Source organism: Seriola aureovittata, chromosome 1 (genome assembly GCF_021018895.1).
Source record: "Seriola aureovittata isolate HTS-2021-v1 ecotype China chromosome 1, ASM2101889v1, whole genome shotgun sequence".
Classification (NCBI taxonomy): domain Eukaryota; kingdom Metazoa; phylum Chordata; class Actinopteri; order Carangiformes; family Carangidae; genus Seriola; species Seriola aureovittata.
This window is the reverse complement of record NC_079364.1, coordinates 5,997,951-6,024,284: the sequence shown is the minus strand read 5'-3', so window position 1 is coordinate 6,024,284 and position 26,334 is coordinate 5,997,951. Positions and strand designations below refer to the sequence as shown.

The 26,334-nt window shown below is 31.6% G+C and overlaps 1 protein-coding gene across 1 annotated transcript; it reads right to left on the bottom strand.

Annotated features, from left to right (window-relative positions):
- LOC130169691 (troponin T, fast skeletal muscle-like) lies at window positions 1–26,225 on the bottom strand (the record flags this gene model as incomplete). Its single annotated transcript, XM_056376612.1, has 11 exons — window positions 1–280; window positions 768–808; window positions 1,108–1,198; window positions 1,367–1,476; window positions 1,590–1,703; window positions 2,061–2,138; window positions 2,234–2,350; window positions 2,651–2,696; window positions 2,790–2,808; window positions 3,876–3,893; window positions 26,081–26,225. Coding segments are annotated over 11 exons (816 nt in total), but the record flags the coding sequence as incomplete, so codon positions are not given.
- Between the last annotated feature and the right edge of the window lie 109 nt (window positions 26,226–26,334).

The window sequence follows — 26,334 nt, the reverse complement described above, 5'->3', positions numbered from 1 at the left end:
TCAGATCAGACACATCTTCTTTTTATTTTTTTTTAACACAAACACTTCGACGACATTTTTTTAAATTTCTTTATTTGAGCTAAATTCATCCAGAAAAAAAACATTTCACTCAAGCAGACACAGGCGGTAAGACGTCCAATTGTTGCCGTTGTTCCGGAGCTGCGCGTGTCACAGGGGTGTGAGCCGCTGCCGTAGCCGGAGGAACGTGCCTCCTGTCCGGCCTGACCGTCTCCGAGGAGCCGCTCACTTTCTGCGGCGCGAGGCGGCTCCCTTCTTGCTGCTGCAAGGCGCAGAGCGCAAAAACAGAGTCAGAGCTGCAGAGTCACCTCTTAAACATCCCAACGCACCAGAGTATCGACACATCCACAGGTAAACTGTATTAATGCTGAATAATTCCGTGAACAGTGAAGGGAAAAACAAAGTGATATTTGATCACTTTTGAGCCAATGAAGACATTAAAGGACGGATTTCCCTTCAGACCTGCAGGATCCGTCAGTGGGCAGTCATATAAATACAAACCACAAATTACAGATAATAATTAATAACGTTTTTTAAAATAAAAATAATGTAATAAAGTTACAAATACATTAATAAACACGTAAACCTTTTTACAATACAATATAATGCTTATATACTGTATATAAAGGCTTTAGTGTCCAACATCATACTCAGATAGATTGTGTGATTTTAGCCTGTAAACTAAGATGCAGCTGTTTTTTGATGTTATCTGCAAATGTTGTGGTTGATGCTCATGAACAGACACTTACTGTTTCTGCAGCTCGTCGATGCGGTTTCTGAGGGAGATGACCTGAAAGACAGACAGCTCTGACTGAAGCAGGCAGGTACATCTCACCTGCACACATTTAGGACCTGGAGATTCTCACTCTAAAGCTGCAACATGTGCAATGTGCACCTCAAAACAACAGTCAGCATTTAATACTAACTACTTCACACCCAAATCTCCTGCCTGAAACTGCCTCGTTGGCTGTTAGTGATGCTGGGACATTTTGGGCTGTTTAATACCTCCCACCAGAAAGGAAAGCTCACTAAGCTGCGTAGTAATCACCTAAATCAAACGTACAAAATGTCCTCATCTCTGTTACTGACCTCGTATCTCTGTCTCTTGAGCTTCTCGCAGTGGTCGTATTTAATTGCCTCCAGGTTGTGCAGCCACTCCCACAGCTCCTTCGCCTTTGCCCTGATAAACACAAACCAGAAACCAAAGAATCAATGAACAAACTAATGAAGTGACTAATGGTAACACTCATAAAAACTTTGCTCATTGTACATTTAAACTGTTAACACAATAACAAATGATCTCTGTGGTGTTTTGCTGCAGAGAGTGAGATGTCTTCTGGATTTTTACCTCAGGTTGTCGTCACTGAGGTTGTCGACGCTCAGGGGTTTGCATCTCTCTGCCAGGACCTTCTTCTTCTTTTCTCTTTCAGTCTGCTTCTTGCCTCTCCTCTGGTCAATCTAGAAAACTCCAACCAGTTAAAACTCCATGTCTGCACAGTGCTTTGTATGAAGCAAAAAAATCTGAACACACAACAACAACAAAGAAGAGGAGAAAAGGAAATGACATGCACCCTCTGCAGATGGCTGCTGAAGCCTGATCCCATGTTAGTCAGCGCTATCTTCTTCTTGGCTTCATCGTCAGCCTTCCTCTGGGCGTCGGCCTCCTCCTTTCTGATCCGCTCAGCCTGTAAAATGAATTTCAAAATATCACAATTCAAACACCCGTGTTGGTTTTATTTTCTCCCCTTGTCATTAATAGCCATGAAAAGTGAGGAGTAATTTAAACTCTAACATCCCTGCGAGGTCAGATGTGCAACAGATGTGAACTTTCAGCACAGTAGAGGTCAGTGTGACATAGCTTTTCAGCCTGGTGTTAAATAACTCTTACATGTCCTTTCTGTTCTCCACAGTCAGAAGCTCCTACTTCAAATGATTTCTGTTTGAAATCAATTAATCTATTTTAAAAGGTTCTTTGCTACTGAAAGAAGAACAGCACCGCACAAAAACACTGTGACAGTTCAAGAGAAGCAGAAGCTGCGTACCTCCCGCCTGGCCTGCCGCTCCTTATCTTTCTCAGCGCGAATCCTCTGCTGCTCGGCTCGCTCAGCTCGACGCTTCTCCTGAAAACGCAAATCGAAAGACAGGATGCAATGATTTCTGCCACATGCGGAAATGAAGCTGGTGTTCTAGTTTTTTTATTTGGGTAAGATCTCACAATTCGTTCTTTGAGAGCGATGAGTTCCTCCTCCTCTTTCTTCCTGCACTCGAAGTGAGCGTCGATCAGCGACTGCAGCTCAATCAGGTCTTTGTTTTGACGTTTCTTCTGTATGTCCTGTGAGAAGAAGTCGGACAAGCCATGAGGTGGTTGGCTTGTATCTACTGAATGTACCACAGAGGCTGCTGGCTCCAAACCCAAGCTGAGTGGAAAAACCTGGTCTGTGAGGGTTATTAAACTCTCTCAAGGGCCGGTGAATGAGTAGGTTTCAGCAGGAAGTTTTTGTGTTGAAGAACCCTTAATAACACGTCAGTCATGTGGCCTACTGTCACATAGCATGTCATGTACTTTAAGTATTTGGTTTGGAGAAGAGCGATTGAGTTAACTTTCCCAGTCGACAAAAACATGTCAGCTTACGTCAAAGTCCACCTTCTCGCCATCAGGGATCTTCGGAGCAGAGGGTCTGTAGAAAGACATAATATGCAAATTGTACTGGCGAGTAACTTACATGAAAAAACAGGATGTTTCATCCAAAGCTTATAGACAATATACTCACTTGAACTTTGGCTTCTCCTCTGGGTTTTCAGCATCAAAACAGCAACAGGGAGAGAAGAGAGATAGCAAACAGTTAGATACACAAACATGGAGAGGAAGAAGTGTAACGAGCTGCTGGTTAATGAGGGGGAAAATTCATCAATCCACGTGGACAAACTGAGTTACATCTGAGGGCTGTAAGTTGTTTCACACCTCCAATAGATCGTTGTAGTGTGAGTGTCTTAACAATACCTTCCAAAATCAATGGTTTGATTATTATGTGTTAGCCTCTGTTTCGAGTTCTGTTAATACACAGTAATACTGGTTGAAAATCAACACTCCTCCAGAGATATGAACTTAAAATATCAATAACTTGATTTATTACTGTGCATTTTCTTAGAAGTAAAGGTTAATACACAGGAATGAGGCCACTGTTCTACTTTACTTATGTTAATTTGTTGTACATTAGTGTGTAAATCAAACCAATATAATCAGAGACACTTAAAGTGCTAATCAGGATCAGTACGCTGTGTCATAAATCACCACATGAACTATTTTTAGTTTGATTTTTCGAACATACATCAGCGCACACTTTAACAATGAGGCACATTATAAGACTTTGACTCTGTAATACTGTTAATTGTTTTTTGTGGTAAAAACACAACTGAGATTGGGAAGTTTGTGATTAGCTTTTTATGTATTTCTATGAGACCTTCACATTAAAAAAAACAAAAACAAGAACAGACAAGGACGAAAATGCAGGCAAAGCAACAGCGACTCAGCAGGAAATACAAACTACCATCTTGATCTCCCTCCTCCACTGGCAGGACACATTCATGCAAAAAAGAGAAGAAGCAGAGATGAGCAGTGGGGCCCGCAACCATGACTTAGCATTTGTGAATCCTACACCATGTTCCTCCACGGCACCTCCATCGGCTGACGCAGAGACTAAAGTGAACGGGTACATTCTGCTTCTCTCAAGGCAGAGCAGTGATACAAACAGATGCACAAAGTTTGAATTATACACAGGTGAAACACTCCCCTAACCAACAGGGAAACAGACAACAGGTTCAATCAGAAGAACAGAGAAGAATTCAAATCAACATACCTTCCTCTTCATAGGCCTCTGCACGCAGCAAGCGTCCAAAGCAAGAGCAGAACAGAAATCATTAGTGATCGGGCTGGATATGTCTGTTCTGTCATCTTCATGGTGCACAACTTATGAAGCACATTTACCAGATTGGGGTGTTCTTGTTGTAGAGGCAGTGGCAGCCACTGCACAAGTCCCATGTCATTCCCATGTCATTCATCATCAAGTTTCTAGTTACGTTACAGATTTAAATTACTAATACACGTAATAAATTATAGCCTAATTTATGAATGAAGGTGCCTGACAAAATATGATTAAGTTTGTTTGGTCTAGTGCCACCCTTACCAGCTGCAGTGTTCGTGCTGCTCACATTTCAAAGCGCCAATAATCATAGACCAATAATCCAATCCAAAATATGTTGAAATGGAGAGTTCTGATAAAGGATTTTTTTTTGTTTAACTTTGTTACTTTAAGTATATTTTTGTGCCCAATACTACTAATGTACTTTTACTTTGGTAAAACCTTTATTTATAACAGAATAGTTTTACATTGTGGTATTGTAACTTTTGCATGTTGTGCTTGTGTGGATTGACATTTTTATGCCTTACTATACTATGACATTTTTATGCCTTATTATACCATGCCGTTTTTGTGCCTTACTATATTATGGCGTTTTTGACGTTTTTATGCCTTACTATACTATGATGTTTTTGACATTTTTATACCGTATGGCGTTTTTTTGACATTTTTATGCCTTATTATACTATGACGTTTTTATGCCTTACTATACTATGACGTTTTTATGCCTTATCATACTACAGCGTTTTTTGACATTTTTATGCTTTATATACTATGACGTTTTTGACGTTTTTATGCCTCACTATACTATGCCGTTTTTGAAGTTTTTGTGCCTTACTATACTGTTATTTTTATGCCTTACTATACTATGCCGTTTTTTCAAACTTTCATGCATTACTATACTATAATGTTTTTGACGTTTTTATGCCTCACTATACTATGATGTTTTTATGCCTTATTATACGACAGTTTTTTTTGACATTTTTATGCCTTACTATACTATGTCGTTTTTATACCTTATTATATTTTGATGTTTTTATGCCTAATTGTACTTTGCCGTTTTTTGACATTTTTATGCCTTATTATACTATGACATTTTTATGCCTCACTATACTATGATGTTTTTATGCCTTTTTACGCCTTACTACACTATGACGTTTTTATGACGTTTTTTGACATTTTTATGCCTTATTATACTATGACATTTTTATGCCTCACTATACTATGATGTTTTTATGCCTTATTATACTACAGCGTTTTTTGACATTTTTATGCCTTACTATACTATGAATTTTTATGCCTTACTATACTATGACGTTTTTATGACTTTTTATGCCTTACTATACTATGACGCTTTTATGCCTTACTATACTATGACGTTTTTATGACTTTTTATGCCTTACTATACTATGACGCTTTTATGCCTTACTATACTATGACGTTTTTATGACTTTTTATGCCTTGCTATACTATGACTTTTTATGACTTTTTATGCCTTACTATATTACGACGTTTTTATGACTTTTTATGCCTTACTATACTATGACGTTTTTATGCCTTACTATACTATAACATTTTTATGACTTTTTGTGCCTTTCTATACTATGACGTTTTTATGACGTTTTTATGCCTTACTATATTATGACGTTTTTATGCCTTTTTATGCCTTACTATACTTTGACGTTTTTATGACTTTTTACGCCTTACTACACTATGACGTTTTTATACCTTATTTTACTATGACGTTTTTATAACGTTTTTATGCCTTACTATACTATGACGTTTTTATGACTTTTTATGCCTTACTATACTATGAATTTTTATGCCTTACTATACTATGACGTTTTTATGACTTTTTATGCCTTACTATATTTTGACTTTTTATGCCTTACTATACTATAACATTTTTATGACTTTTTGTGCCTTTCTATACTATGACGTTTTTATGACGTTTTTATGCCTTACTATATTATGACGTTTTTATGACTTTTTATGCCTTACTATATTTTGACTTTTTATGCCTTACTATACTATCACGTTTTTATGACTTACTATACTATGACGTTTTTATGACTTTTTATGCCTTACTATACTATGACGTTTTTATGACTTTTTATGCCTTACTATACTATGAATTTTTATGCCTTACTATACTATGACGGTTTTATGACTTTTTATGCCTCACTATACTATGACTTTTTATGACTTTTTATGCCTTACTACAATATGACGTTTTTATACCTTATTTTACTATGACGTTTTTATGACTTTTTATGCCTTACTATACTATGACGTTTTTATAACGTTTTTATGCCTTACTATATTATGACGTTTTTATGCCTTTTTATGCCTTACTATACTATGACTTTTTTATGACTTTTTACGCCTTACTACACTATGACGTTTTTATACCTTATTTTACTATGACGTTTTTAGAACGTTTTTATGCCTTACTATACTATGACGTTTTTATGACTTTTTATGCCTTACTATACTATGACGTTTTTATGACTTTTTATGCCTTACTATACTATGAATTTTTATGCCTTACTATACTATGACGTTTTTATGACTTTTTATGCCTTACTATATTTTGACTTTTTATGCCTTACTATACTATGACGTTTTTATGACTTTTTATGCCTTACTATATTTTGACTTTTTATGCCTTACTATATTTTGACTTTTTATGCCTTACTATACTATGACGTTTTTATGACTTACTATACTATGACGTTTTTATGACATTTTATGCCTTACTATACTATGACTTTTTATGCTTATGACGTTTTTATGACTTTTTATGCCTTACTATAATATGAATTTTTATGCCTTACTATACTATGACGTTTTTATGACTTTTTACGCCTTACTACACTATGACGTTTTTATACCTCATTTTACTATGACGTTTTTATGACTTTTTATACCTTATTTTACTATGACGTTTTTATAACGTTTTTATGCCTTACTATACTATGACGTTTTTATGACTTTTTATGCCTTACTATACTATGACGTTTTTATGACTTTTTATGCCTTACTATACTATGAATTTTTATGCCTTACTATACTATGACGTTTTTATGACTTTTTATGCCTTACTATATTTTGACTTTTTATGCCTTACTATACTATGACGTTTTTATGACTTTTTATGCCTTACTATATTTTGACTTTTTATGCCTTACTATATTTTGACTTTTTATGCCTTACTATACTATCACGTTTTTATGACTTACTATACTATGACGTTTTTATGACATTTTATGCCTTACTATACTATGACTTTTTATGCTTATGACGTTTTTATGACTTTTTATGCCTTACTATAATATGAATTTTTATGCCTTACTATACTATGACGTTTTTATGACTTTTTACGCCTTACTACACTATGACGTTTTTATACCTTATTTTACTATGACGTTTTTATGACTTTTTATGCCTTACTATACTATGACGTTTTTATAACGTTTTTATGCCTTACTATATTACAACGTTTTTATTACTTTTTATGCCTTACTATACTATGACGTTTTTATGATTTTTTATGCTTTACTATACTATGAATTTTTATGCCTTACTATATTTTGACTTTTTATGCCTTACTATACTATGACTTTTTATGACTTTTTATGCCTTACTATACTATGACTTTTTATGCCTCATTATGCTATGACTTTTTATGCCATACTATATTATGACGTTTTTATGACTTTTTATGCCTCACTATACTATGACATTTTTATGACTTACTATACTATGACGTTTTTATGACTTTTTATGCCTTACTATACTATGACGTTTTTATGACTTTTTATGCCTTGCTATACTATGACTTTTTATGCCTTATCATACTATGACTTTTTATGCCTTACTATACTATGATGTTTTTATGACTTTTTATGCCTTACTATACTATGACGTTTTTATGACGTTTTTATGGCTTACTATATTATGACGTTTTTATGCCTTTTTATGACTTAATATACTATGAATTTTTATGCCTTACTATACTATGAATTTTTTATGACTTTTTATGCCTCACTATATTATGACTTTTTATGCCTTACTATACTATGACGTTTTTATGACTTTTTATGCCTTACTATACTATGACGTTTTTATGACTTTTTATGTCTTACTATATTTTGACTTTTTATGCCTTACTTTACTATGACGTTTTTATGACGTTTTATGCCTTACTATACTATGACGTTTTTATGATGTTTTTATGCCTTACTATATTATGACGTTTTTATGCCTTACTATACTATGAATTTTTATGCCTTACTATACTATGACATTTTTATGACTTTTTATGCCTTACTATACTATGACGTTTTTATGACTTTTTATGCCTTACTATACTATGACTTTTTATGACTTTTTATGCTTATGACGTTTTTATGACTTTTTATGCCTTACTATACTATGACGTTTTTATGACTTTTTATGCCTTACTATACTATGACTTTTTATGCCTTATTATACTATGACGTTTTTATGACTTTTTATGCCTTACTATACTATGACGTTTTTATGCCTTACTATACTATGACGTTTTTATGACTTTTTATGCCTTACTATAATATGACGTTTTTATGACGTTTTTATAACGTTTTTATGCCTTACTATATTACAACGTTTTTATGACTTTTTATGCCTTACTATACTATGACGTTTTTATGATTTTTTATGCTTTACTATACTATGAATTTTTATGCCTTACTATATTTTGACTTTTTATGCCTTACTATACTATGACGTTTTTATGACTTACTATACTATGACTTTTTATGACTTTTTATGCCTTACTATACTATGACTTTTTATGCCTCATTATGCTATGACTTTTTATGCCATACTATATTATGACGTTTTTATGACTTTTTATGCCTCACTATACTATGACATTTTTATGACTTACTATACTATGACGTTTTTATGACTTTTTATGCCTTACTAACTATGGCATTTTTATGACTTTTTATGCCTTGCTATACTATGACTTTTTATGCCTTATCATACTATGACTTTTTATGCCTTACTATACTATGATGTTTTTATGACTTTTTATGTCTTACTATACTATGACGTTTTTATGACGTTTTTATGGCTTACTATATTATGACGTTTTTATGCCTTTTTATGACTTAATATACTATGAATTTTTATGCCTTACTATACTATGAAATTTTTATGACTTTTTATGCCTCACTATATTATGACTTTTTATGCCTTAATATACTATGACATTTTATGCCTTACTATACTATGACGTTTTTATGACTTTTTATGTCTTGCTATATTTTGACTTTTTATGCCTTACTTTACTATGACGTTTTTATGACGTTTTATGCCTTACTATACTATGACGTTTTTATGCCTTACTATACTATGACGTTTTTATGACTTTTTATGCCTTACTATACTATGACTTTTTATGCCTCATTATGCTATGACTATTTATGCCTTACTATACTATGACGTTTTTATGACTTTTTATGCCTTACTATACTATGACGTTTTAATGACTTTTTATGCCTTGCTATACTATGACTTTTTATGACTTTTTATGCCTTATTATACTATGACTTTTTATGCCTTACTATACTATGACGTTTTTATGACTTTTTATGCCTTACTATACTATGACGTTTTTATGACGTTTTATGCCTTGCTATACTATGACTTTTTATGACTTTTTATGCCTTACTATACTATGACGTTTTTATGATGTTTTTATGCCTTACTATACTATGACGTTTTTATGCCTTACTATATTATGACGTTTTTATGCCTTACTATACTATGAATTTTTATGCCTTACTATACTATGACATTTTTATGACTTTTTATGTCTTACTATATTATGACTTTTTATGCCTTACTATACTATGACGTTTTTATGACTTTTTATGCCTTACTATACTATGTCGTTTTCATTACTTTTTATGCCTTTCTATACTATGACGTTTTTATGACTTTTATGCTTTACTATACTATGACTTTTTATGCGTCATTATGCTATGACTATTTATGCCTTACTATACTATGACGTTTTTATGACTTTTTATGCCTTGCTATACTATGACTTTTTATGACTTTTTATGCCTTACTATACTATGACGTTTTTATGACGTTTTCATGCCTTACTATGTTATGACGTTTTTATGCCATTTTATGCCTTACTATACTATGAATTTTTATGCCTTGCTATACTATGACATTTTTATGACTCTTTATGCCTTACTATATTATGACATTTTTATGACTTTTTATGCCTTACTATACTATGACGTTTTTATGCCTTTTTATGCCTTACTATATTATGACGTTTTTATGCCTTACTATACTATGACATTTTACTGACTTTTTATGCCTTAAAATGTTATGACTTTTTATGCCTTACTATACTATGACGTTTTTATGACTTTTTATGCCTTATTATACTATGACGTTTTTATGACTTTTTATGCCTTGCTATACTATGACATTTTTATGACTTTTTATGCCTTACTATTCTATGACGTTTTTATGACGTTTTTATGCCTTACTATATTATGACGTTTTTATTCCTTTTTATGCCTTACTATACTATGAATTTCTATGCCTTACTATACTAAGACATTTTTCTGACTTTTTATGCCTTACTATGTTATGACTTTTTATGCATTACTATACTATGACTTTTATGCCTTACTATACTATTACGTTTTTATGACGTTTTTATGCCTTATTATACTATGACGTTTTTATGCCTTTATATGCCTTACTATACTATGAATTTCTATGCCTTACTATGACATTTTTATGACGTTTTTATGCCTTACTATATTATGACGTTTTTATGACTTTTTATGCCTTACTATACTATGAATTTTTATGCCTTACTATACTATGACGTTTTTATGACTTTTTATGCCTTACTATATTTTGACTTTTTATGCCTTACTATACTATCACGTTTTTATAACTTTTTATGCCTTACTATACTATGAAGTTTTAATGACTTACTATACTATGACTTTTTATGACTTTTTATGCCTTACTATACTATGACTTTTTATGCCTCATTATGCTATGACTTTTTATGCCATACTATACTATGACGTTTTTGACTTTTTATGCCTCACTATACTATGACATTTTTATGACTTTTTATGCCTCACTATATTATGACTTTTTATGCCTTAATATACAATGACGTTTTATGCCTTACTATACTATGACGTTTTTATGACTTTTTATGCCTTACTATATTTTGACTTTTTATGCCTTACTATACTATGATGTTTTTATGACGTTTTATGACTTACTATACTATGATGTTTTTATGACGTTTTTATGCCTTACTATAATATGACGTTTTTATGCCCTACTATATTATGACGTTTTTATGCCTTACTATACTATGAATTTTTATGCCTTACTATACTATGACATTTTTATGACTTTTTATGTCTTACTATAATATGACTTTTTATGACTTACTATACTATGTCGTTTTCATTACTTTTTATGCCTTACTATACTATGACGTTTTTATGACTTTTTATGCCTTACTATATTATGACTTTTTATGCCTCATTATGCTATGACTATTTATGCCTTACTATACTATGACGTTTTTATGACTTTTTATGCCTTACTATACTATGACGTTTTTATGACTTTTTATACCTTGCTATACTATGACTTTTTATGACTTTTTATGCCTTATTATACTATGACTTTTTATGACGTTTTTATGCCTTATTATATTATGACGTTTTTATGCCTTTATATGCCTTACAATACTTTGAATTTTTATGCCTTACTATACTATGACGTTTTTATGACTTTTTATGCCTTACTATACTATGACGTTTTTATGACTTTTTATGCCTTGCTATACTATGACTTTTTATGACTTTTTATGCCTTACTATACTATGACTTTTTATGACGTTTTTATGCCTTATTATATTATGACGTTTTTATGCCTTTATATGCCTTACTATACTATGACATTTTTATGACTTTTTATGCCTTACTATATTATGACATTTTTATGACTTTTTATGGCTTACTATACTATGACGTTTTTATGCCTTACTATATTATGACGTTTTTATGCCTTTTTATGCCTTACTATACTATGAATTTTTATGCCTTACTATACTATGACATTTTTCTGACTTTTTATGCCTTACTATGTTATGACTTATTATGCCTTACTATACTATGACTTTTATGCCTTACTATACTATGACGTTTTTATGACTTTTTATGCCTTACTATACTATGAATTTTTATGCCTTACTATACTATGACGTTCTATGACTTTTTATGCCTTAATACATATGACTTTTTATGCCTTACTATACTATGACGCTTTTATGCCTTACTATACTATGACGTTTTTATGACTTTTTATGCCTTACTATACTATGACGTTTTTATGACTTTTTATGCCTTACTATACTATGACGTTTTTATGCCTTACTATACTATAACATTTTTATGACTTTTTGTGCCTTTCTATACTATGACGTTTTTATGACGTTTTTATGCCTTACTATATTATGACGTTTTTATGCCTTTTTATGCCTTACTATACTATGACGTTTTTATGACTTTTTACGCCTTACTACACTATGACGTTTTTATACCTTATTTTACTATGACGTTTTTATAACGTTTTTATGCCTTTCTATACTATGACGTTTTTATGACTTTTTATGCCTTACTATGTTATGACTTATTATGCCTCACTATACTATGACTTTTATGCCTTACTATACTATGACGTTTTTATGACTTTTTATGCCTTACTATACTATGAATTTTTATGCCTTACTATACTATGACGTTCTATGACTTTTATGCCTTAATACATATGAATTTTTATGCCTTACTATACTATGACGTTTTTATATCTTTCTATGCCTTACTATACTATGACGTTTTTATGACTTTTTATGCCTCACTATACTATGACGTTTTTATACCTTATTTTACTATGACGTTTTTATGACTTTTTATGCCTTACTATACTATGACGTTTTTATGCCTTACTATACTATTACGTTTTTATGACGTTTTTATGCCTTATTATACTATGACGTTTTTATGACTTTTTATGCCTTACTATACTATGACGTTTTTATGCCTTACTATAGTATGACGTTTTTGTGTCTTATTATACTGTGGCGTTTTTTCACATTTTTATGCCTTACTATACTATGCCGTTTTTATGCCTTACTATACTATGCTGTTTTAATGCCTTACTATACAATGGCATTTTTTGACATTTTTATACCCCACTATACTAAGATGTTTTTATGTCTTATTATACTATGATATTTTTTTTTAAAGTATATTTTTTGGGGCTTTTTATGCCTTTATTTGATAAGGGGAATGACATGTAGGAATAGACCGTCCGATGCGGGATTCGAACCGGGGCCAACTGGAGTGAGGACTGTAGCTTCTACACATGGGGCGCCTGCTTAGACCACTACGCTACACAACGCCATACACTATGATGTCTTACAATACTTTGCCACTTTCATGCCTTACTATACTATGGCGTTTTTTCTTACTTTTATACTTACTATACTATGATGTTTTTATGCCTTGTTATACAGTGGTGTTTGACATTTTTATGCCTTATTATTCTATGACATTTTTAAGCCTTACTATAATATGATGTTTTAATGCCTTATTATAGTGTGGTGCTTTTTTCACACTTTTATGCCTTCTAATATTATGACATTTTTATGCCTTACTATACTATGATTTTTCAATGCCTTACTAAACTATGACATTTATTGACATTTTTATGCCTTACTATACTATGATGTTTTTATGCCTTATTATATTATGACACTTTTATGCCTTACTATACTATGGTGTTTTTTCACACTTTTATGTCTTTTTATATTAAGACATTTTTATGCCTTATTATACTGTGGTGTTTATTTGACATTTTTATGCCTTATTATTCTGTGACATTTTTATACCTATGATGTTTTAATGCCTTATTAAATTGTGCCGTTTTTCACACTTTTGTGCCTTACTATACTATGACATTTTCATGCCTTACTAAACTATGACATTTATATACATTTTTATGCCTTACCATACTTTGGCGTTTTTTGACATCATTTGTGCCATACAATACTATGATGTTTTTATGCCTTACTATACTGTTGCGTTTTTTCACACTTTTGTGCCTTACTATATTATGACATTTATTGATATTTTCATGCCTTACTATACTATGACGTTTTTGACGTTTTTATGCCATACAATACTATGATGTTTTTATGCCTCACTACATGTTTTTATGCCTTATTATACTATGACGTTTTTGACATTTTTATACCTCATAATACTATGGCATTTTTTGACATTTTTATGCCCTACTATACTATGCCATTTTTATGCCTTACTACATTATGACATTTTTATGCCTTACTATACTATGACGTTTTCATGCCTTTCTATACAATAGCATTTTTTTTACATTTTCATGCCTTACTATACTATGGCATTTTTTAAAAATTTTTATGCCTGACTATACTACGACATTTTCATGCCTTACTATACTATGGCATTTTTGAAACATTTTTATGCCTTTCTATACAATAGCATTTTTTTTACATTTTCATGCCTTACTATACTATGGCATTTTTAAAAAATTTTTATGCCTGACTATACTACGACATTTTCATGCCTTACTATACTATGGCATTTTTGAAACATTTTTATGCCTTACTATACGATAATCTTTTTTGACGTTTTCATGCCTTACTATACTATGGCATTTTTTGACATTTTTATGCCTCACTATACTATAACTACTTCATGCCTTACTATACTATGGTATTTTTTGACATTTTTATGCCTTACTATACTATGAGGTTTTTTGACTTTTTTATGCCTTACTATACTATGATGTTTTTTGACATTTTTACGCCTTACTATACTATGACGTTTTCATGCCTTACTATACTATAGCATTTTTTGACATTTTTATGCCTCACTACATTATGACTTTTTCATGCCTTACTATACTATGGAATCTTTTGACATTTTTATGCCTTACCATACTATGGCATTTTTTGACAATTTTATGCCTTACTATACTATGATGTTTTTTGCACTTTTTGTGCCTTACTATACTATGACGTTTTCATGTCTCACTATACTATGGCATTTTTTTTACATTTTTATGCCTTACTATACTATGATGTTTTTTGACGTTTTTATGCCTTACTATAATATGACGTTTTCATGCCTTACTATACTATGGCATTTTTTGACATTTTTATGCCTCACTATACTATGATGTTTTTTGACATTTTTACGCCTTACTATGTAGTTCTGATGCCTTACTATACTATGGAATCTTTTGACATTTTTATGCCTTACTATACTATTATGTTTTTTGACATTTTTATGCCTTACTATACTATGACTTTTCATACCTTATTATACTATGGCATTTTTTGACATTTTTATGTCTTACTATACTATGGCATTTTTTGACATTTTTATGCCTTACTATAGTTTGACGTTTTCATGCCTTACTATACTATGACATTTTTAGACATTTTTATGCCTTACTATACTATGACGTTTTCATGCCTTATTATACAATGACGTTTTCATGCCTTACTATACTATGGCATTTTTTGACATTTTTATGCCTCACTATATTAAAATGATTTTTGACATTTTTATGCCTTACTATACTATGACCTTTTCATGACTTACTATACTATGGCATTTTTTGACATTTTTATGCCTTACTATATTATAATGATTTTTGACATTTTTATGCCTTACTATACTATGACCTTTTCATGCCTTACTATACTATGACGGTTTCATGCCTTACTATACTATGGCATTTTCTGACATTTTTATGCCTTACTATACTATGGCATTTTTTGATATTTTTATGCCCTCCTATACTATGACGTTTTCATGCCTTATTATACAATGACATTTATATGCCTTATTATACTATGATCTTTTTTGACGTTTTCATGCGTTACTATGCTATGGCGTTTTATTACATTTTTATGCCTTACTATACTATGACTTTTTCATGCCTTACTATACTATGGCATTTTTTGACATTTTTATGCCTTACTATACTATGGCATTTTTTTTGACATTTTTATGCCTTACTATACTATGATATTTTTTGACATTTTTATGCCCTCCTATACTATGATCTTTTTTGACGTTTTCATGCCTTACTCTACTATGACTCTTCATACCTTACTATACTAAGGAATTTTTTAACATTTTTATGTCTTACTATACTATGGCATTCTTTGACATTTTTATGCCTCACTATACTATGACTTTTTCATGCCTTACTATACTATTACATTTTTTGACATTTTTATGCCTTACTATACTATGACTTTTTCATGACTTACTATACTATGGCATTTTTTGACATTTTTATGCCTCACTATACTATGATATTTTTTGACATTTTTATGCCCTGCTATACTATGATCTTTTTTGACGTTTTCATGCCTTACTATACAATGGCATTTTTTGACATTTTTATGCCTCACTTTACTATAACTTTTTCATGCCTTACTATACTATTACATTTTTTGACATTTTTATGCCTTACTATACTATGATGTTTTTTGACGTCTTCATGCCTTACTGTACTATGGCATTTTTTGACATTTTTATGCCTTACTATACTATGACTTTTTCATGACTTACTATACTATGGCATTTTATGACATTTTTATGCCTTACTATACTATGGCATTTTTTTTTTTACATTTTTATGCCTTACTATACTATGATATTTTTTGACATTTTTATGCCTTACTATACTATAATCTTTTTTGACGTTTTCATGCCTTAATATACTATGGCATTTTTTTGACATTTTTATGCCTTACTATACTATGACTTTTTCATGACTTACTATACTATGGCATTTTTTGACATTTTTATGCCTTACTATACTATGATGTATTTTGACATTTTCATGCATTACTATACTATGGCATTTTTTGAGATTTTTATGCCTAAGTATCCTATGATGTTTTTTGACGTTTTCATGCCTTACTATACTATGATGTTTTTTGACATTTTTATGCCTTATTAAACTATGATGTTTTTTGACATTTTAATACCTTACTATACTATGGCATTCTTTGACATTTTTATGACTTACTATACTATGACGTTTTCATGCCTTATTATACTATGACATTTTCATGCCTTTCATGCCTTACTATACTATGGCATTTTTTTGACATTTTTATGCCCTCCTATACTATGACGTTTTCATGCCTTATTATACAATGACATTTTTATGCCTTATTATACTATGATCTTTTTTGACGTTTTCATGCCTTACTATGCTAGGGCGTTTTTTTTACATTTTTATGCCTTATTATACTATGACTTTTTCATGCCTTACTATACCATGGCATTTTTTGACATTTTTATGCCTTACTATACTATGACTTTTTCATGCCTTACTATACCATGGCATTTTTTGACATTGTTATGCCTCACTTTACTATAACTTTTTCATGCCTTACTGTACTATGGCATTTTTTGACATTTTTATGCCTTACTATACTATGACTTTTTCATGACTTACTATACTATGGCATTTTATGACATTTTTATGCCTTACTATACTATGGCATTTTTTTTTTTTACATTTTTATGCCTTACTATACTATGATATTTTTTGACATTTTTATGCCTTACTATACTATAATCTTTTTTGACGTTTTCATGCCTTACTATACTATGGCATTTTTTTGACATTTTTATGCCTTACTATACTATGACTTTTTCATGACTTACTATACTATGGCATTTTTTGACATTTTTATGCCTTACTATACTATGATGTTTTTTGACTTTTTTATGCCTTACTATACTATGATGTTTTTTGACATTTTTGTGCCTTACTATACTATGACGTTTTCATGCCTCACTATACTATGGCATTTTTTTTACATTTTTATGCCTTACTATACTATGATGTTTTTTGACGTTTTTATGCCTTACTATACTATGACTTTTTCATGTCTTACTATACTATGGCATTTTTTGACATTTTTATGCCTCACTATACTATGATGTTTTTTGACATTTTTACGCCTTACTATGTAGTTCTCATGCCTTACTATACTATGGAATCTTTTGACATTTTTATGCCTTACTATACTATTATGTTTTTTGACATTTTTATGCCTTACTATACTATGACTCTTCATACATTACTATACTATGGAATTTTTTAACATTTTTATGTCTTACTATACTATGGCATTTTTTGACATTTTTATGCCTTACTATAGTATGACGTTTTCATGCCTTACTATACTATGGAATTTTTTGACATTTTTATGCCTTACTATACTATGACTTTTTCATGCCTTATTATACAATGACATTTTTATGCCTTACTATACTATGATATTTTTTGACATTTTTATGCCTTACTATACTATAAACTTTTTTGACGTTTTCATGCCTTACTATACTATGACTTTTTCATGACTTACTATACTATGGCATTTTTTGACATTTTTATGCCTTACTATACTATGATGTTTTTTGACATTTTTATGCCTTACCATACTATGGCATTTTTTGACAATTTTATGCCTTACTATACTATGATGTTTTTTGCCCTTTTTGTGCCTTACTATACTATGACGTTTTCATGTCTCACTATACTATGGCATTTTTTTTACATTTTTATGCCTTACTATACTATGATGTTTTTTGACGTTTTTATGCCTTACTATACTATGACTTTTTCATGCCTTACTATACTATGGCATTTTTTGACATTTTTATGCCTCACTATACTATAATTATTTTTGACATTTTTACGCCTTACTATGTAGTTCTCATGCCTTACTATACTATGGAATCTTTTGACATTTTTATGCCTTACTATACTATTATGTTTTTTGACATTTTTATGCCTTACTATACTATGACTCTTTATACCTTACTATACTGTGGCATTTTTAGACATTTTTATGCCTTACTATAGTATGACGTTTTCATGCCTTACTATACTATGGAATCTTTTGACATTTTTATGCCTTACTATACTATGATGTTTTTTGACTTTTTTATGCCTTACTATACTATGATGTTTTTTGACATTTTTATGCCTTACTATACTATGACTTTTTCATGTCTTACTATACTATGGCATTTTTTGACATTTTTATGCCTCACTATACTATGATGTTTTTTGACATTTTTACGCCTTACTATGTAGTTCTCATGCCTTACTATACTATGGAATCTTTTGACATTTTTATGCCTTACTATACTATTATGTTTTTTGACATTTTTATGCCTTACTATACTATGACTCTTCATACATTACTATACTATGGAATTTTTTAACATTTTTATGTCTTACTATACTATGGCATTTTTTGACATTTTTATGCCTTACTATAGTATGACGTTTTCATGCCTTACTATACTATGGAATTTTTTGACATATTTATGCCTTACTGTACTATGACGTTTTCATGCCTTATTATACAATGACATTTTTATGCCTTACTATACTATGATATTTTTTGACATTTTTATGCCTTACTATACTATAAACTTTTTTGACGTTTTCATGCCTTACTATACTATGACTTTTTCATGACTTACTATACTATGGCATTTTTTGACATTTTTATGCCTTACTATACTATGATGTTTTTTGACATTTTTATGCCTTACCATACTATGGCATTTTTTGACAATTTTATGCCTTACTATACTATGATGTTTTTTGACTTTTTTATGCCTTACTATAGTATGACGTTTTCATGTCTCACTATACTATGGCATTTTTTTTACATTTTTATGCCTTACTATACTATGATGTTTTTTGACGTTTTTATGCCTTACTATACTATGACTTTTTCATGCCTTACTATACTATGGCATTTTTTGACATTTTTATGCCTCACTATACTATAATTATTTTTGACATTTTTACGCCTTACTATGTAGTTCTCATGCCTTACTATACTATGGAATCTTTTGACATTTTTATGCCTTACTATACTATTATGTTTTTTGACATTTTTATGCCTTACTATACTATGACTCTTTATACCTTACTATACTGTGGCATTTTTAGACATTTTTATGCCTTACTATAGTATGACGTTTTCATGCCTTACTATACTATGGAATCTTTTGACATTTTTATGCCTTACTATACGATAATCTTTTTTGACGTTTTCATGCCTTACTATACTATGGCATTTTTTGACATTTTTATGCCTTACTATACTATGACTTTTTCATGACTTACTATACTATGGCATTTTTTGACATTTTTATGCCTTACTATACTATGAGGTTTTTTGACTTTTTTATGACTTACTATACTATGATGTTTTTTGACATTTTTATGCCTTACCATACTATGGCATTTTTTGACAATTTTATGCCTTACTATACTATGATGTTTTTTGACGTTTTTATGCCTTACTATACTATAACTTTTTTATGCCTTACTATACTATGGCATTTTTTGACATTTTTATGCCTTACTATACTATGATGTTTTTTGCCCTTTTTGTGCCTAACTATACTATGACGTTTTCATGTCTCACTATACTATGGCATTTTTTTTACATTTTTATGCCTTACTATACTATGATGTTTTTTGACGTTTTTATGCCTTACTATACTATAACTTTTTTATGCCTTACTATACTATGGCATTTTTTGACATTTTTATGCCTTACTATACTATGATGTTTTTTGACGTTTTTATGCCTTACTATACTATAACTTTTTTATGCCTTACTATACTATGATGTTTTTTGACGTTTTTATGCCTTACTATACTATAACTTTTTTATGCCTTACTATACTATGGCATTTTTTGACATTTTTATGCCTTACTATACTATGATGTATTTTGACATTTTCATGACTTACTATACTATGGCATTTTTTGACATTTTTATGCCTTACTATACTATGAGGTTTTTTGACTTTTTTATGACTTACTATACTATGATGTTTTTTGACATTTTTATGCCTTACCATACTATGGCATTTTTTGACAATTTTATGCCTTACTATACTATGATGTTTTTTGACGTTTTTATGCCTTACTATACTATAACTTTTTTATGCCTTACTATACTATGGCATTTTTTGACATTTTTATGCCTTACTATACTATAACTTTTTTATGCCTCACTATACTATGATGTTTTTTGACATTTTTACGCCTTACTATGTAGTTCTCATGCCTTACTATACTATGGAATCTTTTGACATTTTTATGCCTTACTATACTATTATGTTTTTTGACATTTTTATGCCTTACTATACTATGACTCTTCATACCTTACTATACTATGGCATTTTTAGACATTTTTATGCCTTACTATAGTATGACGTTTTCATGCCTTACTATAGTATGACGTTTTCATGCCTTACTATACTATGGAATTTTTTGACATGTTTATGCCTTACTATACTATGACGTTTTCATGCCTTATTATACAATGACATTTTTATGCCTTATTATACTATGATCTTTTTTGACGTTTTCATGCCTTACTACGCTATGGCGTTTTTTTTTTACATTTTTATGCCTTACTATACTATGACTTTTTCATGCCTTACTATGCTATGGCATTTTTTTGACATTTTTATGCCTTACTATACTATGATATTTTTTGACATTTTTATGCCCTCCTATACTATGATCTTTTTTGACGTTTTCATGCCTTACTATACTATGATGTTTTTTGACGTCTTCATGCCTTACTGTACTATGGCATTTTTTGACATTTTTATGCCTTACTATACTATGACGTTTTCATGCCCTACTATACTATGGCATTTTTTTTACATTTTTATGCCCTACTATACTATGGCATTGTTTTTTACATTTTTATGCCTTACTATACTATGATATTTTTTGACATTTTTATGCCTTACTATACTATAATATTTTTGGATGTTTTCATGCCTTACTATACTATGGCATTTTTTGCCATTTTTATGCCTAACTATACTATAACTTTTTCATGCCTTACTATACTATGGCATTTTTTGCCATTTTTATGCCTCACTATACTATAACTACTTCATGCCTTACTATACTATGGCATTTTTTGACATTTTTATGCCTTACTATACTATGACTTTTTCATGACTTACTATACTATGGCATTTTTTGACATTTTTATGCCTTACTATACTATGACTTTTTCATGACTTACTATACTATGGCATTTTTTGACATTTTTATGCCTTACTATACTATGAGGTTTTTTGACTTTTTTATGCCTTACTATACTATGATGTTTTTGACATTTTTATGCCTTACCATACTATGGCATTTTTTGACAATTTTATGCCATACTATACTATGATGTTTTTTGCCCTTTTTGTGCCTTACTATACTATGACGTTTTCATGTCTCACTATACTATGGCATTTTTTTTACATTTTTATGCCTTACTATACTATGATGTTTTTTGACGTTTTTATGCCTTACTATACTATGACTTTTTCATGACTTACTATACTATGGCATTTTTTGACATTTTTATGCCTCACTATACTATGATGTTTTTTGACATTTTTACGCCTTACTATGTAGTTCTCATGCCTTACTATACTATGGAATCTTTTGACATTTGTATGCCTTACTATACTATTATGTTTTTTGACATTTTTATGCCTTACTATACTATGGCATTTTTTTACATTTTTATGCCTTACTATAGTATGATGTTTTTATGCCTTACTATCCTATGGCATTTTTAGACATTTTTATGCCTTACTATAGTATGATGTTTTCATGCCTTACTATACTCTGGAATTTTTTGACATGTTTATGCCTTACTATACTATGATGTTTTTTGACCTTTTCATGACTTACTATACTATGGCATTTTTTGACATTTTTATGCCTTACTATACTGTGACTTTTTCATGTCTTACTATACTATGGCATTTTTTGACAATTCCATGCCTTACTATACTATGACGTTTTTGACATTTTTATACCTCATTATACTATGACGTTTTTCGACATTTTTATGACTTACTATACTACGATGTTTTTCTCATCTTACATTCTCATGCTTTACTATACTGTAATGGATTTTATGCCTTGTTATATACTATGGCGTTTTTAGACATTTTCATGCTTTATTATAATATGGTGCTTTTTCACGTTTTTATACCTTACCCTACAATACTTGTTCCATGTGGCGACACAATTTTACTATTGTTAGTTATATTGCCCCACGGGTTTGTAAGCAGTCCCTCTGCTAGTATGGATTTTCTGTGGGTACCGTAATGTTTTTATGCCTCAATATTTACTGAATAAAACAACAGTGAAAATTTTCTACTCAGTATTTAAATTGACAATTCTTTCCTAACAGAACCATAAGAACTAATGACCAAAAGCTTGTTCTGATGTCTTTGTTTTACTTTGATTTGGGGTCTTTCCACCCACAACCCTGGCCCAACAATCTACCAGACTTTATCTTTCTGAAACAGAAAAACTGTATTTTAGCATTAGCAAATGTACATTTAAGTCTGGGACTTCTGCAGTGACTCCATCTGTATGTATAAACAGTTTACAGCATCTGAACAAACCAAAAACTGCCACGGAGGTCTTAAATAGTGAGAATGATTGTGTTGCATCACAACACCCCAATGAAAATGCTGTAGAGCAGTTTGCAGTCTCACTCTTCATGTACACACAGAGAGAATGATGCTAAACATGGACTGAAGGGAGATGAAGAGAAATGGCTTTTACATGACTGAAATTACCCATCATCCTTTCTGCTACGGCCTTGAAGATTGACAGGAGTTTGCCAAAAATGCAAATGATGGAAATGGTCACTGACATGAAACATAAAAATGGATAGAAGGCCTCGGATGAGACAGGCAGTCGATTCATGTAAAGCAGGCTGATTTTCTTCTTCTCCCTTTCAAAATTTTATGCACAGTTCTTATTCAAAACACACACCTGACACTGAGCAGTAATGCTGGAAACAGGACAAAATGTTTTGTTGTGACTGTGTGTCAGCTAAGACTGATGGGGATGTGATGTGATGTGATAACTGTGGACATTTTACAAAGCAAAGCCCAGGTGTTTGCTGCATTGAACTCAGAAAAAACAGGGGTTCATGTGGGTTCTTTGAGAAGTCCAAAGACACCAAAAGGCACTTTAGGGTTCTTCACTGGAACAAGACTAAAGTGCAACACACACTAGCTGTGTCATGCCACAGCGATCTGTGAAGTGAATTAGAAAAAGCTGCTGCTTTACAGGAGATGTGAAGCGTGTTGATGCTGGGGAACAGGGCAGTATCTTGGCGGTGGTGCTGCTTACATAGAAACACTGGGTAGAACTGTTAAGACATGTCATACACTGCTGGTGTGTGTTGCGTTGGATGATTGCAATATTCATGACACTGGCATGAATGAACAAACTGATGATTTTGCCATTCTAAGAGTCTTCAGCAGCGGTGTTATAAATGTAAAGATTTGTTTTGAGAGTGGCACTTAAGGAAAGGAAATGGAGTTATTCATATCAAAAAGGTTTGTCATGTTAAATGTGCACAGCAAATAGCTCATGGCAATACACAGGCAAGATAAAGAGATATCTTGTGTGCATTTACAATTTTGACCTGAGGGGGGCACTAGAATAAGTTCATGGAGCATCCAAAATGGAAACGCTCAACTTCTGGGGAGCTCAGAAAGTTTTGATTACAACCTGCCAAAACAAAATTGATGGTGGCCTGATGGTCTACGGTCATCCCTGTCTCAGGTAGGTTTTGAAGGAAATGTAATACAGACAGGATTAACTTTCCCTTAAACACAATGAGGAAATTACACAATGAGTTAATACATGTATGTAAAGTTGCAAAACTGTTGATATGCATGAATGTGTGTCATTTGTTTTCCACCAAAATATTAGATTTTGAAAAACTATATCCACTTGTAGTGACTACAGCCTTATTCAACGTATATATGTTTATGTTTAGACTCTCACAGAACTTGGTTCAGATCAGTGACAGATGACAGATTGGTGGTCTGATTTAATACAGATGTTAATAGGGACTTGAAACAGAAACCCCATCTGAATGGATAAAATAGTGTAATCTGGACTGTCTTTGCAACCACGCTCCTGACCTTATTTTAACATGGGTGCAAAACTTCTTGGCTTTGGGTTGAATATAGGTGTCTCTTAATGTAAGTTTGTTGCTCTATTTACTGTGCAGATTAACTTTTGTCGTACTGGGCAGTTATGAAGAGAAGGTAACTCCAGTGGAAAGGGCTAAAGGGAAGCTAAAGTGAAACTAGATTAGTGAGCTGAAAAAATATCAAACCTAACAAGACAAGTGAGTCTTGAGCCATCCAATTCTCTTTTTATCTAGAGCCAGAGAAAAGGAAATCTGCCAGTAGAGTGTGAAAGCAACTAGTCTAGCAGCAGTCTAATGCAAAGAATCTGACAGAGAACAAGAAAAATGTAAAATATCTCCACAGACTGGCAGATTTCCTTCACTATGTCAAGGAAACAAACATTTTCTGCAGCAGGTTGAGAGTTTCTGCTCTTTTCTATCATTCCCTTACAATCACTTTAAAACTTGAATATATAATTGGGAAATAAAACTGAACTATGAGTAAATTACTAAATATTAGGAGTTTCCTCCAAGAAAGAAGAGCAACAGTAGACTCTTACTGTAGTAAGATAAAAAAAAAATGCATCTCAAAAAAGTTCTGATAAGATCAAGGAAAAAATTGCTGCCCAATTATGTTAAAGGTAACTGCTAAGTTGGTTTCAAATGAAATGCTCATGTTGTTGGATACATATTGTGTAAAACGACTGAGTTTGGTTAAATTTTACAAAGTCTGGAAGTCACAGAGCTACAAGGCTTTGCAGTGACTACTGGAAAATGTAAAAGCAAAAGCTGCGAATTGTCCTTCAAGACTCAAACCTTTGACTTGTCAAGCTGGATATGTTTTGCAGCATGTGGATGTTGACAGGACTGACTATGCTAGAGCAGAGTGCTGAATGTCCTGCAGGAGAAGGGTGAATGAACTGCCCATGCCACATACCTTCCTCCTCATGAACCACCTCCTGCACCTCCTCTGGCTCTGGTTCTGGTTCAGGCTCTACCTCTGGCTCTGCTTCTACCTGGGCCTCCGCCTCAGGGGCTACTTCTACTTCTACTACCTCCTCCTGGGCTACGGGCACGCAGCATGCACCAAACCGCCGGGGGAGAGGGAGGGTGTCGGAGAAGGCCGTTAATGAAGACCACAGACATTACAGAGCCATTAGAAACCAAAAGTGAGAGATTACTTTAGTTACA